Source organism: Hyperolius riggenbachi, chromosome 4 (genome assembly GCF_040937935.1).
Source record: "Hyperolius riggenbachi isolate aHypRig1 chromosome 4, aHypRig1.pri, whole genome shotgun sequence".
Taxonomy (NCBI): Eukaryota; Metazoa; Chordata; class Amphibia; order Anura; family Hyperoliidae; genus Hyperolius; species Hyperolius riggenbachi.
Window position 1 is genome coordinate 289,826,305 of NC_090649.1, and position 13,837 is coordinate 289,840,141.

Here is a 13,837-nt window from a genome sequence, read left to right on the forward strand (position 1 = left end):
TCGTCAGCTAGAAAACAAGGGCACGATCTGGAACAGACTGCCGTTGTCCTTGATAGGAAGAATTAATCTGATAAAAATGATCTTCTTACCTAAATTTACCTATGCCTTTAGACAACTCCTATGTGGCTGCCACTAACGCTTTTCCGACGAATAGACAAAATCATTTCGAGCTTTATATGGGCAGGAAAACAGCCACGGTTAGCCATTGACATTCTGCAACTACCTAAAAACAGAGGGGGCCTTGCCTTACCAAACTTTCAAAAATACTACTGGGCATCTGTCCTTGTAACTATTAGGTGGTGGTTCTCTCAAGATGAAACAAATCCAGCAGTGAATCTGGAGGCAGCGATGTTGGGGTCATATGAACAACTCACCAACTTACCATATAGGGGCCCCACGCTAACCCCCCGTGTAACCCTGGCTATGAAAACACCCTGGAGGGCATGGAGGGCGGCTAGAGCCCCCCCCTGGTAAAACCCGGTAATATTTCTCCATTTACACCACTCTGGGGCAATCCACAACTACCTCATTTCTCCACAATCCCTGACTCGGTTATATGGGCGAAATACGGAATAAAGAATATAGCACATATACAGTATGATAACACTTGCTGTACATTTAATGACCTTAAGACCCAGTTTAACCTCCCTAACAAGTACCTCTTCCGCTACCTGCAGCTTCGTCATGCCCACAGGGCTCAATTCGGGTCACAACCCCCCGCGCTTAAAACAGATGATCTTGAACAATTAGTTTTGACTAAAGACCTTCCCAAACCTATGTCTGCTATTTATAACGAACTTTTTAACTTCAATAATACCAGACTTGACAAGTGCCTACAGAAATGGGTAAATGATATTCCTTCTTTAGACAGAGATGATTGGGATGTTCTACTAGAGGACTCCCCTACATCAGTCATCTCAGCCTCCGATCAGCTAATCCAAACCAAATTCCTACATAGGGTTTATCTAACTCCCGAAAGATTACATAGAATTAATAGTAGTAACTCAGACAGATGTTGGAGGTGCAGTATAGAATTGGGTAATTTCATCCATATATTTTGGACCTGCCCACGAATTATCACATTTTGGAGAGGTGTGCACACAACAATAAACACTTTATTGCAGGCCTCCTTACCCTTTGATACGGGTTTGCTATTACTCGGGAGATTTGGGGAGGACACTATCCCCAAGCACAAACAAACACTAATTAAAATTCTTTGCTTTCAGGCAAGTAAAGAAATCTTAAAATATTGGAAGAAAACGTCAATACCAACTATAGGTAGCTGGACTAAAGCCATTAACCTGACCCTCCCACTTTAAAAAACTACTTACCTTAACAGGCGCTGCCCTAAAAATATAATAGAGTGTGGGGAGTATGGGAGACCAGAATTCTAGATCCTACAAGTGAGAATTTCATCCCAATTATAGACTAAATTAATGGGTGTGGCCTGGGCGGTGATCGGACGGAAACCTTTCCTTTTCTCTCTCTTACAAGTCCTATCTATCTCTGGACTTGTTCTCTTCCTCTAACCTTCTTCTAGTACCATAGTGGGATTAAGACTCCCTAATGCTACTGAGTCTATACTTATGATTTATATTACACTTTGTCAAGCATAATGGAACGATACTGTAGCCACTGCAACTTGATGTACCATATGTGATTATATTACTATGATTCTAGACTTATTTGGTGAATGGACAACCCACTGTGTGCTATCTACTTCTATCTGTTGTTGTATCACAAAAAATCTAATAAAAATTTTAACTGTTAAAAAAAAAAATGCATCCTGTTTCCCCTGATCATTGAGATGTTTCTGCAGCTTAATTGGTGTCCATCTCTGGTATATTCTATTGATTGGACATGATTTGGAAATATCCAAAAGTACATTACAATAAAATACAGTACACAATACTGTAGAGAGGTTTTCAGTAACAATACATAATTGAAGAAACAAACTTGTGTTAAAGAGACTGTGAAGTGAGAATAATTCTCGCTTCAGAGCTCGTGCCCCTGCTAAACCGCCGCTATAGCGCCGCTAAACGGGGGTCCCTTCACCCCCAAACCCCCCACTGCGACACTTGGTCGCAGACTTGGTCGCTCCTGGAGGCAGGGCTAACGGCTGCAGCCCTGCCTCCAGTCGCGTCTATCAGCGGCGCATCGCCGCCTCTCCCCCGCCCCTCTCAGTGAAGGAAGACTGAAAGGGGCGGGGGAGAGGCGGAGATACGCGCGTGGGGCAGGGCTGCGGTGGTTAGCCCTGCCCCAACCAGGAAGCGCTCCCCCGCTGAAACGAGGGGATTTGGGGGATCAGGGACCCCCGTTAAGCCGCGGGATAGCAGCGGTTTAGCAGGGGCACGTGTGCCCCTGCTATCTATGAGGTCTGAAGCGAGATTTATTCTCGCTTCAGACTCTCTTTAAAAGAATACAAAAAAGTCCTGAACCAACAGCAATAACAGGAGATAGGTAACAAGACAACTGATGCATGCTGCAGCTGTAAGTACCAATATTGGTATACCTTAGATAGGCAATTGCTGTTTAATTAAAGATATATGTAAATAAAGTCAAACAATTGATGGGCATTCCAGACTTACAATAATATGGCAAATGTATATATGAATATATATTGGTGGCACATATAATTTATATTGGTAGAGCTTCCTTTTCTTTCTTATTAGGTTTTGAGATGCTTTGCTAAACAGATGGTGAATTTTTACAATAGAAGTTATGTTTGAAGATCATCCTATGAGTTTGTTCTACATGAAAGCCCTTTGCTGAATGCTTGATCAATAATGACTACTTTTGTGGAGGTGGCTTGCTTCTTGGGGGTGGGGTTGCAAGTTCATTTAATAGCTTACCTGTACCAGTTGGTAAGAGTCATCATAATGTAAAGTGAAGCCAGGAAAAGCATGAAGTGAAAGAAGGAGTAGCTGTAGGTAACTCCATCACGTTCATTGTCCACAGCACGGTTTGCATCATCAGGATCACCTAAAGAGCCATCGCTCCGGCTACCATCCTCTATAAGTGTAGACTCATCACTGGTCAGGGTAAGCTTGTTCACTTGGCTGTTATTTGAGGTCCTAATACTAAATACACAGTACAGATACTAAAGTGAGCAGATTTTGGAGCCGGCATACACATATTTGCTAAGCAAAAAAACAACAACAAAAAGTGCAACAATATACCTAGGTACAAAAAGACAGTAGAATAAAAATCAGATGAGGACTGATCACTGAACCCTGGCCATGAGGGTGGCTGGGGAAACACTAGACAACTTATACGTATGGGATTAATGAATAATTTAATATGTAGCATTTGCAAATCCGATGTACAGGGGTTGGACAAAATAATGGAAACACCTTGAAAATCAACAAAATATATTTTAATATGGTGTAGGTCCACCTTTTGCAGCAATTACAGCCTCAATTCTCCGAGGTATTGATTCATATAAATTGTGAATGGTTTCCAAAGGAATTTTAGCCCATTCTTCAGTTAAAACACCCGCCAGTTCTTTTAGAGACGATGGCGGCGGAAATCGACTTCTTACTTGAATTTCTAACGACCATAAATGCTCAATAATGTTGAGGTCTGGGGATTGTGGTGGCCAGATGAGATTCTCAACTTCATTAGAATGGTCCTCTTGCCATTCTTTAACAATTCTATCATCTTGAAAGATAGCATTCTTGTTTCTGGCATTATTCAGACACTACAGCAGCTAAACAGATCAGCAGGGCTTCCAGGCAACTAGTATTGTTTAAAAGGAAATAAATATAGCAGCCTCCATATCACTCTCACCTCAGGTTCACTTTGCATGCCTCAGCTTACTACTGCTTCCTGTATTGTGTGTAACACTGGTCATACACTGGTCATACACTGGTCACACACTGGTCAAAAGATAGATGTTTTTAAGTAATATAATCTGATCAAGACAGGCCCTGACTGTGCCTCTACACCAAGGGTGTCAAACTCAAATACAAAGTGGACCCAATTGAACATTGGGACCAAGTTGCGGACCAAACTCAATGTCTAGTTGCCACCTTCCTCCCTTTTATAAAAGTTACCTGGTGTTTAATGGTCCCACTCCCTCCCCTATCCAGTTTCTTTGTGTCTAGTGGCCCTCTTCCCCTACAAAGTTCTATGGTGTCTAGTGCTTCCCCCTCTCTTCAGCAGTGGCTGATTAGTCTACTTGTTAAGGGCTCTGCCTCTGACACAGGCGACCAGGGTTCAAATCTCAGCTTTCCTGATCAGTAAGCCAGTGCCTATTCAGTAGTAAATCTTGGGCAAGACTCCCTAACACTGCTACCGCCTATAGAGCGCGTCCTAGTGGCTGCAGCTCTAGCGCTTTGAGTCCACCAGAAGAAAAGCATGATGTGTCTGTCTCTCTCCCCCATATGGCTTCCCTGGTGATCTAGGGCTTTACCTACAGTACAGATTCCCTGGTGGTGTATAGTGGTCCAAACAACGCAAAGTGGGGAAACCACTTTGGGGCCAAATTTGATGACTCTGCAGAGCTGCACTGCAGAACAATGCTATGGGCCATCGATCTGCTGCCTCTCCCAATTCACCAATCAATATCTTCCTTGTAGTACAATCAATCTAATTCAGATGAAAAGCAATCTAATGATTGAACGGTCCAGCATGTTGGAGCATTGATTTCTTGCAGACTCGATTCAATATCAATGGGAAAAAAGTTGCTGTATATAGACAATTCCGCCGCTGTATACACTTGTCCTCCGTTGCTTCCGTCTTTCCAGGTTCACTGGTGCTCTCTAGCTGCACACTGCACACTTCTGCCAAAAGGTCAAGCATGATGTGCGCAGCTAGAGGGCATCAGTGAACCTGGAAATACGGAATCCATGGAGGACGAATGTATACAGCGGCGGCATCTTCTGAATACAGTGGCTGAGATAGAGGACTCTGAGCAGGTCCCTGGATCAGTAGAAGCATGCAGTTAACTGTGAGTGTAGTCAGAGCAGATGGCAGTGTAGTGAGAGTAGCTGGGAGAGTTAGCCAGTGTATCTGGCAATGTAGTCAGTGTAGATGGGCAGCAAAGCTAGGATAGAAACAGTTTGGGGGGGAAAAAAGTCTAAGATGCCCCAGCACCATAGACACACCGGGTTTAGTACTTTTCCTAATTCTGTGATTTTTGCCCTCTAAACCTAGGTGCGTCTTATTGTCCAAAAAATATGGTAATATTGAAAAAGACCTCATCAACAGCAGAGAGTAGTGTTCCACTATAAATTAGCCAAAGGCCAGCTCCTTTACCAATGGTCTAGCGCTAAAATTAGGAAATATGGTTTGTAAAGCCCTCTGTGCTTTCTATATCTCATGTTTTGCAGCGTTTGATATTCAGATACTGCTTTGGGCTGCCTGTGACTGCTGTCTCCTGTACAGTTGTAAGCTGCACACTTGCCAGACAGAAAAAAACATTCTATACAAAGGGAAAAAAAAAAAAAAAAAAATATTATATATATATATATATATATATATATATATATATATATATATATGCATAATAGATAGATACTAATCAAACAAACACAGCGCTTGCAAAAAATTCACAAACAGATGGGTATTCAGGTTAATCGCAGGAGTATATAATAAAAAGTCCACTCAGTATGAGTAATAATATTAGTAAAATAAAATTATATATTAAATTAATCAAAATTAAACAAATGGGCATGCGCTCTGCAAGAAATGAGTAATGCGTTTTCCCAAATTCAGTGCACAGTTGTAAGCAATAGTGCATCCTCTATAACAGGGGTGCCCACACTTTTTTGATTCGCGAGCTACTTTAAAAATTTCAGAGCCCAGGACACACACACACACACACACACACACACACACACACACACACACACACACACACACACACACACACACACACACACACACACACACACACACACACACACACACACACACACACACACACACACACACACACACACACACACACACACCTCCCCCATATCCCAGCATAGTTATGTTTTTCAGTAAGGGTGACCAGCTTATCACATCTCAGCTCAGAAGCATCCTTAGCTGCGCTGCTGTTGCATGCAGCTCCCTCACTGCTGACAGCTGTTCAGTCAGCAGTGGCTGAAAAATGCATGGTGTGCATTAGGCTGACCTAATACAGCTGAGCACCCTCCACAGCACATGGCTTCTATAATGACGAACTACCACAAACAAGCCTCAGTCATGGAATTCCCCCCCCCCCCCCCCCCCACCACCAAAATTTAAAATTTCCGCTATATATATATCTATCCGTGCACTTGCCTCTTCTCCTCACAAGATGTAGAAGTGTTAGCCTCTGAACACCCGCGGGACCTCGGGAAGGTGTGGCCACATGGTCTGCACGGCATCATGGAGGAGGAGGAGATGCTCACCATTCGCTCCTCTCCCCTTCAGCCACGCCTCTCTCCTTCAGCTGCTCGCTCAGTAGCTTTTTCTGACAGCCGCGGCTACACAAAATTTGACAGGCAGCACAGCGGCAGCTAAATTTAACAAGACGCGGCCAAGATCTACCAAATAGGTGGTCGCGATCTACTGGTAGATCGCGATTGACCTATTGGGCACCCCCGCTCTATAAGATTATGTACGTAACCAGGTATCCCTCCTAGTGTGTTCCTCTGCTGCTCCGGTTACGGATACAATACGGGAGGCACAACGTGGCTGTTAGCCCGAGAGACCACGCGGGGTGGAAACCCGCTGTTAACACTTCCAAACGCTGTTATACTCTAAAGCCAAAAGCAGGGCTGTGGAGTCGGTCCAAAAATCCACCGACTCCGACTCCTCGGTTTAGGATTCCACCGACTCCGACTCCGACTCCACGACTCCGACTCCTCTAATTTGCATATTACAATTTTGTTGATTAAAAGTATGTAACATGAAATTCGTCTCATAACTGCCAACGCTTAGGAATTTTACAAGACAACTGAAGTGAGAAGGATATGTAGACTACTATATTTATTCCCTTTAGACTAAAACTAGTCCTTGGTAAGAGTACTTGTAAAAGGTACAAACCGGAACAAAGAACATCTATCAGGCCCTAGGCAATGTAAGTGTGGGTACATGTAAGAATGATGTGCAGGTACTCTGCAGGGGAATGAGGAGATTGTAAACAGACAACACCTCTGTGTTCAATGTGCACAGCATTTTCAGTGGATTCCCTGCAGCTCTGTGGGGAGTGCATATGTAGAGTATAGTACTACTGTGTAACAAAGTAAACCTGAGACAGATGAAATTAAAGTTTTATACATACCTGGGGTAACCTCCAGCCCCCTTCAGGCTAATCAGTCCCTCGTTGTCCTCCTCCACCACCTGGATCTTCTGCTATGAGTCCAGGTACTTGAGCCAGTCAGGCGTAGTGCGCATGCACACACTCCGCCGCCAGGAGCATACTACACCTGTGCAGCACTATTGCGCAGGTGCAGAATGTTCCTGGCTGTGGGAGCCGCTGACTGACTGAATTACCGGGACTCATAGCAGAAGATCCGGGTGGTGGAGGACAGTGAGGGACTGATTAGCCTGAAGGGGGCTGGAGGAAGCCCCAGGTATGTATAAAACTTTACTTTTCATCCGTCTCAGTTACCCTTTAATTTGTAGTCACCAAACCAAATTTTAATAACATATCAAATTATTTTATTTCATCAGCAAAGGGAGTGCATACATTTGCATAAATCAGCATCAATGCAGAATTATTTCCATCTTGTTGACCATCTCTATTAGTGACATAGCTACACATCAGGCTTTATTCTTACAGCATAGATGTTATTTAGTATATATAAGAGATTCCTGTGTACACATCATATATACAGTCACAATCAGATATGTATATCTGACCTTAAAAATACGTGGACTGCTTTATTGAAGCAGCACAAGTAACTAATTTTGATTGGTTTATTTCATTTTTGTATACTAAGCACAGCTATTACTGTATATATACTGTATATATACACATTATTTTTAATGACTATTATCTGAGAAATAGAACATTTTATCATATTTTCTATTTTAATTACAGTTACAAATTCATTAGGAGTCGGAGTCGGTGCATTTTTTCCCGACTCCGACTCCAGGCACCCAAAATTGCCCGACTCCACGACTCCGACTCCACGACTCCGACTCCACAGCCCTGGCCAAAAGTGAGTGCAAATTTTTTATAAAATTTTAAATGTTTTTAAAATGATATTACACAATGAGAGGCTTTGCTTCATCTTTTGAGGGGACTTGTGAAAACAAGAGAGGCATTTAGCTGTGGATAAGCGGGGGATTTGCCAGAAAAGGCGAGGGGAGCCTGATTAATGCCCCGCAAGTCTGCTTTGCTACTGTGGTCGTAGTAACTCCAATCGGTGAGTCATATTCCACTGTGGGTGACATTGCAGCAATATTGGTGGAGGACATAATCTTATAGAGGAAGCGCTAATTCTTACAACTGTGCAATGATAAATAGATAGATAATAGTACTATAAACAATCAATCACTTTTACCTGGAATATAAGACACAGAGCAAAAACAGGATGAGTCCCACAATGCCTTGAGCATCCCACCACTGCACAACCCGAACTTGTCCTGGAGTTGTGGTGGTATTGTAACCAATTATGCCGAGGAGACTTGGATTACATTTGCGATCTAAGAGATGAGGGCGAAATATAGGAATATACTTTATGCTGTTACTTAAAGAGACTCTGTAACATCAGAAACATCCCCTGGGGGGTACTCACCTCGGGTGGGGGAAGCCTCCGGATCCTAATGAGGCATCCCACGCCGTCCTCTGTCCCACGGGGGTCTCGCTGCAGCCCTCTGAACAGCCGGCGACAGACCCGACTGTAAATTCAATATTTACCTTTGCTGGCTATAGCGGGGGCGCTGTGGCTGCTTTCGGCTCTGAAGTAGACGGAAATACCCGATCTCAGTCGGGTCCGCTCTACTGCGCAGGCACCGGAAACTTGCGCCTGCGCAGTAGAGCAGACCCGATGGCGATCGGGTATATCCGCCTACTTCGGAGCCGACAGCCGTCAGAGCGCCTGCGCAGGAGCCAGGAAGGTAAATATTGACGTCATTTTGCACGGAGGGCTGCAGCGAGACCCCTGAGGGACGGAGGACGGTGTGGGAAGCCTCATTAGGATCCGGAGGCTTCCCCCACCCGAGGTGAGTACCCCCCAGGGGACGTTTTGACGTTACAGATCCTCTTAAATAAAATTGTGATGTATCACATACATTGGTGAGGATCTTTTATTTTGTGGACTTAAATACCTGGCTCATTGGTCATGGCTGACCATGTCAGATACATTGTGTAAATAGTTATCACAGAAGACTGTAGAAGTCCAGATCTGGGCTGCGATTCCTAGAGGATAAGAAAAAAAAAAAGTTGAAAAATGTACTAAATGCTTTGGAGGTGTGTGTGTGTTTTCATTGAGGACTCCTTAAAAAAAAAAAAAAAAAAAAAAAAAAAAAAAACTTTAAAAACTCCACATTTCTGAAATGGTAGATCATATTACCCATCTTCGGCCTAGCATGCACAGAACATTAATTACTCCTAATATGGCACCGATCTAATCAAATGGTCAGATTGTCTATTAGTTGGAAGAAAAAAAAAAGTGTTCTGACAACTGTAAACATAAAACATTATGGAGGACAGCGGCTAGGGGGGCAAGGTGGCGTCACAAGGCAGATTCCCTAAAGATTTCATGGTGAAATCGATCGAGAATCAGCCTGTGGTTTATGGCAGTCAACCGTTCTCTTTCTGATCAGTCTCTTGGTCGATCGGCCACCAAAATCGCTAGATGTATGGCCACCTTTAGACTTTCATTAGACATGGGCTATCCATAAAGCATTACCGCATGCGATAATGCTGAAAACAGCTGACTTTACTGAGCACTTAGCAAAATGTCAATTCATAAAAGCTGTTACCGCATGAAAAGCTGAAATTCCTGAGCAGTGAGGTAAATGACCGCCTTGTGCGGTGATTATCTCAACACATGTCACTAAATGTCAATTCATAAAGATTAGAGCAGGCAGTATTGGGACGGAGAATACCGCTTGCTTTGAAGAGGTGATAAGGGTGTGGATAAGAGCAAAGTTAATGGAGACAGATCTCCCAGGCAGCAGCAGTGAGAGCAGAACAAAAAAGGCTTTCCAGAATACCCCAGGCTGTGTGTTTTAACCTCTTAGGTACCTGTTTTCATATGTTTTTTACATCAGAAATCCCGCATGTGTAACATTTCTAGAAGTTCTTCTAAGCTGTGGCAATTAAATAGACTGTTTAGAAAGACTAATAGACAGATTTAGCGCAGATTCAGGGCAAACAGAGGCAGTTAAAAAAGAATACACATCTAAAAGGGAATCTGGGGCTGCCTCTTTTATTGTAATGCTGTCACTGCAGTAGAAAATGTATCAACTCAGGCAGCTTCTCATGTTACCGCCACCCTAGTTTGGGAAATCACCAAACTTCTATTGCAACTGTAAACATTGTTATGAATTAGCACACCGAAGTCTAAAATACGGATTTTTTTTACCAAACACACTTTTATGAATGATAGCCCAGGTATCATGCATTACAAATAAATCTAAAAGGTTAGAAATATTGGTTTCCACAGTCTACAGTGTTAACAATGAATCGTATCATTCTTACATCACAGTATTTGCATTAACTGATTGCCAACACGGTATAATACTCCAGTACTGCATCTTCTGTATATGGTAGTTTTTGATTTTCTTTTCAATGCAGCAAAGTTCTGTACAGTATTCATGTAAGAGTTCCTCATCTAACCTTCTCCCTATTAGTCAGTGTCTTACTGGATGATACGGATGAGTGGGAAGAGAACTCCATAAACAACATTCAGAGAGTAATGTCTCTAGAAGAAGTCGGCACACCATCCACTTTCATGGGTGCTTGACAAAGTGGCATAGGCAGTGCCACACAAGTCAATACAAGTTGCAAGGATCGTCAGCACACCACTCTCTAAAGCACACACTTATTGTGCCAGTTTCCACAAGATAGTCCAACAATTGTTTTGGGGCCCACGCAGGGTCCCCCTTTATCAAGGCAGCCCCCGAAACAACTGTTGGACTATCTTGTGGAAACTGGCACAATAAAGTGTGTGCTTTAGAGAGTGGTGTGCTGACGATCCTTGCAACTTATGACATTCAGAGAGTATGTCCCAGCATCTATGCCTGCATTAGTTGTCAACAAGCATCATGTTTTCAGTGCAGCCAAATGACACCAAGACAATCCTTGTAAGGCAATGACAACTATGAATGAGTTTTGATCTCTCAGCCACACTTAAATTACTAAAGTGGGTGGTTACAAGGTTTACTTTGAGTTAAGAGATTCTTAACTGCTGTGGTTATACAACATACCTGGATTTTCGGTAGAACGGACATAATTGAGGCTCCGGCACATAGCAGCATATTGACACTGATAAAAGCTTTGTTTTCTGCACAGCCTTCAGGATGTGTATAGTAGACATAGAAGAGAACTATTGCAACCACTGACAGTGCATAATTAATGGCTGTGGCAGAGAGAAGAGCTATGGGGGAAGAAGGAAAAGGAGATAGGTCATCAGAAGCGAGTTTACTTATCAGAACAATTTTAAAATATGAATGGATTAACAAATAACGCAGTTATGACATCACTATCTAGATTTCCATTCACCAATATCTATATAAAATGTAGCAGTACATTACCTGCATACCAGCAGCGAGAGTTCCCCTCCTCCATCTTCTCAACCCAGGACTCATTCCAAGAGTGAGCAAAGTCAATCAGTAACACAAGCTGGATGAGGATGAAGCAAAAGGCACCACCCATGCCAACATAGAACCACACTGTAATCAAGAAGGAGAGGAACATTATCCCAATGCACTAAATACAAACACAGGAATACAATCTACATCCATATCAATGAATGAATTGCTGTAGGTCAGTCTTAAAGAGAACCCAAGGCAGTGGGACACAGAGGCATGTTCTCTGCCTCATGAACCTCATGACATCATGCCTCTGTGTCCCCACACCGCCGCTCTCTGCCCCAACCCAAAAAATAGTCACATTTATAAAAAGTGATTCAGATGAAAACACAGCCACTGATGATCATCTGCCTTTAATACTTTTAGCCATAGACCCTGAACAAGCATATGCAAATCAGATGCTTATACTTAAAGCGAGTCTGTAATAATATATATATATATATATATATATATATATATATATATATATATATATATATATATATATATATATATATATATATATATATATATATATATATATATATAGCCCTCTGTGGAATACTTACCTCAGGAGGGGGAAGCCTCTGGATCCTAATGAGGCTTTCCCCATCCTCCAGTGTCCCGGCAATCCAGCAATGTGTCAACCCCCCCCAAGTGCAGCAAGGTAAATACTTACCTACCGTGATCCTGCGCAGGATCCGATTAAATCCGACATGTCCGATCGTGATTCGATTTACCATTGTTTTGCAATGGCAAATCGAATTGAATCGAATCCCGTTCGGAAATGTCAGATTTAATCGGCTCTTAGTTCGGGTTACGGCGGAAACAGACCCGAGTCCTTTGCACCTGCGCAGTAGAGCGGATACGATTCTATTTACGATCCGATTAAATTTGACATTTCCGAACGGGATTCGATTCAATTCGATTTCCCATTGCAAAACAATGGCAAATCGAATCACGATCGGACATGTCGGATTTAATCGGATCGTAAATAGAATCGTAATCAAATCGCACAGAATCGTATCGTGTAGATGGGGCTATAGACCCTGAACTGTCAAACATATTTAATCTTTATTATCAGGTTGTCATTAGGTAAACTGAAATAGTGTAAGAACTATAATATAATAATATGCATATCTTATGGTATATGGCTATGGCTAATGTAACTGTTTGCATTATTATCTCATGGGCAGTGTGTGTTTAATAATCCTATTATATCTGGTGTGCTGTTAATTATAATAACCTTATGACTTTCAGTTAAACTGAATGGTCACCTTTAACCTACTAAGAAAGAACTGCTTGTGAACTGTGAAATACCCTTTCACCCAGAAAGAATAAACTGTTGGTGAACTCTGTAGAATAAGAACTTTCACCTAGTAAAAGTATGAACTCTGAACGACCTATCAACTGTGTATAAACCCTGGAGTCGTAAATTTCAAGTTGGCCAAGGCCAACTCCCCCTCACATGGATGGGACATGTCTAGACATGTCTGGCCTTTTGGTGACCCTGAGGGCCCTTTTCCACTAGCAGTAGCTAGCGTTCACGCTGAACGCTAGCGATTGCTGAATCGCAAAAGTACAAAAATTTGCGGCGATTTCCCGACGTTTGCGGTCGCGATTTTGCTATGCTATGCACTGCATAGCAAAATCGCGGCAATAATCGTTCCGCCGCGCGTTCGCGTTCCTGTAAAAAACGGTAGTGGAAATGACCTACCGCGATTCCTATGTTAAAAAGCAAACCGTAGCGATTACAAAATCGCTAGCGGTTTGCGACTTTCCGATTCAGCCAGCGCAAACGCGCTAGTGGAAAAGGGCCCTGAAGGAACAAATAGTATAAATATGGCCTTGAAAAGCTCAGTGGGGATCATCAGAGAAACCCTATATATCGTATGGCTTAGAATGGGACTCAAATCTCAGGGTCGTGGGTTCGGACACCCAGGAAGGAGAGTTTGGTAAAATATCTTTTTAATTCATGTACTTCAGATGACCACTTCAATATTTCTGATAACATTGTTCTATGTAATTTTGTACAACAAGAATACATTTTTATACAAAAGGATCTACGTCTAAAGATGGCCATACATGGTACAATTTTTCAATTAGATAATTTAGT

General features: G+C 42.6%; 1 protein-coding gene across 1 annotated transcript in view; it reads right to left on the reverse strand.

The window, feature by feature from the left end:
- The window catches only part of SERINC1 (serine incorporator 1), a 39,424-nt gene that overhangs the window by 2,954 nt on the left and 22,633 nt on the right, over positions 1 to 13,837 (reverse strand). Inside the window, exons 5-9 of the mRNA XM_068231393.1 lie at positions 11,686 to 11,823; positions 11,359 to 11,528; positions 9,253 to 9,343; positions 8,487 to 8,628; positions 2,853 to 3,080 (exon numbers count right to left, since the gene is read on the reverse strand). Of these exons, the coding sequence (XP_068087494.1) occupies positions 2,853 to 3,080; positions 8,487 to 8,628; positions 9,253 to 9,343; positions 11,359 to 11,528; positions 11,686 to 11,823 (769 nt within the window). The remainder of the gene's footprint in view (positions 1 to 2,852; positions 3,081 to 8,486; positions 8,629 to 9,252; positions 9,344 to 11,358; positions 11,529 to 11,685; positions 11,824 to 13,837) is intronic.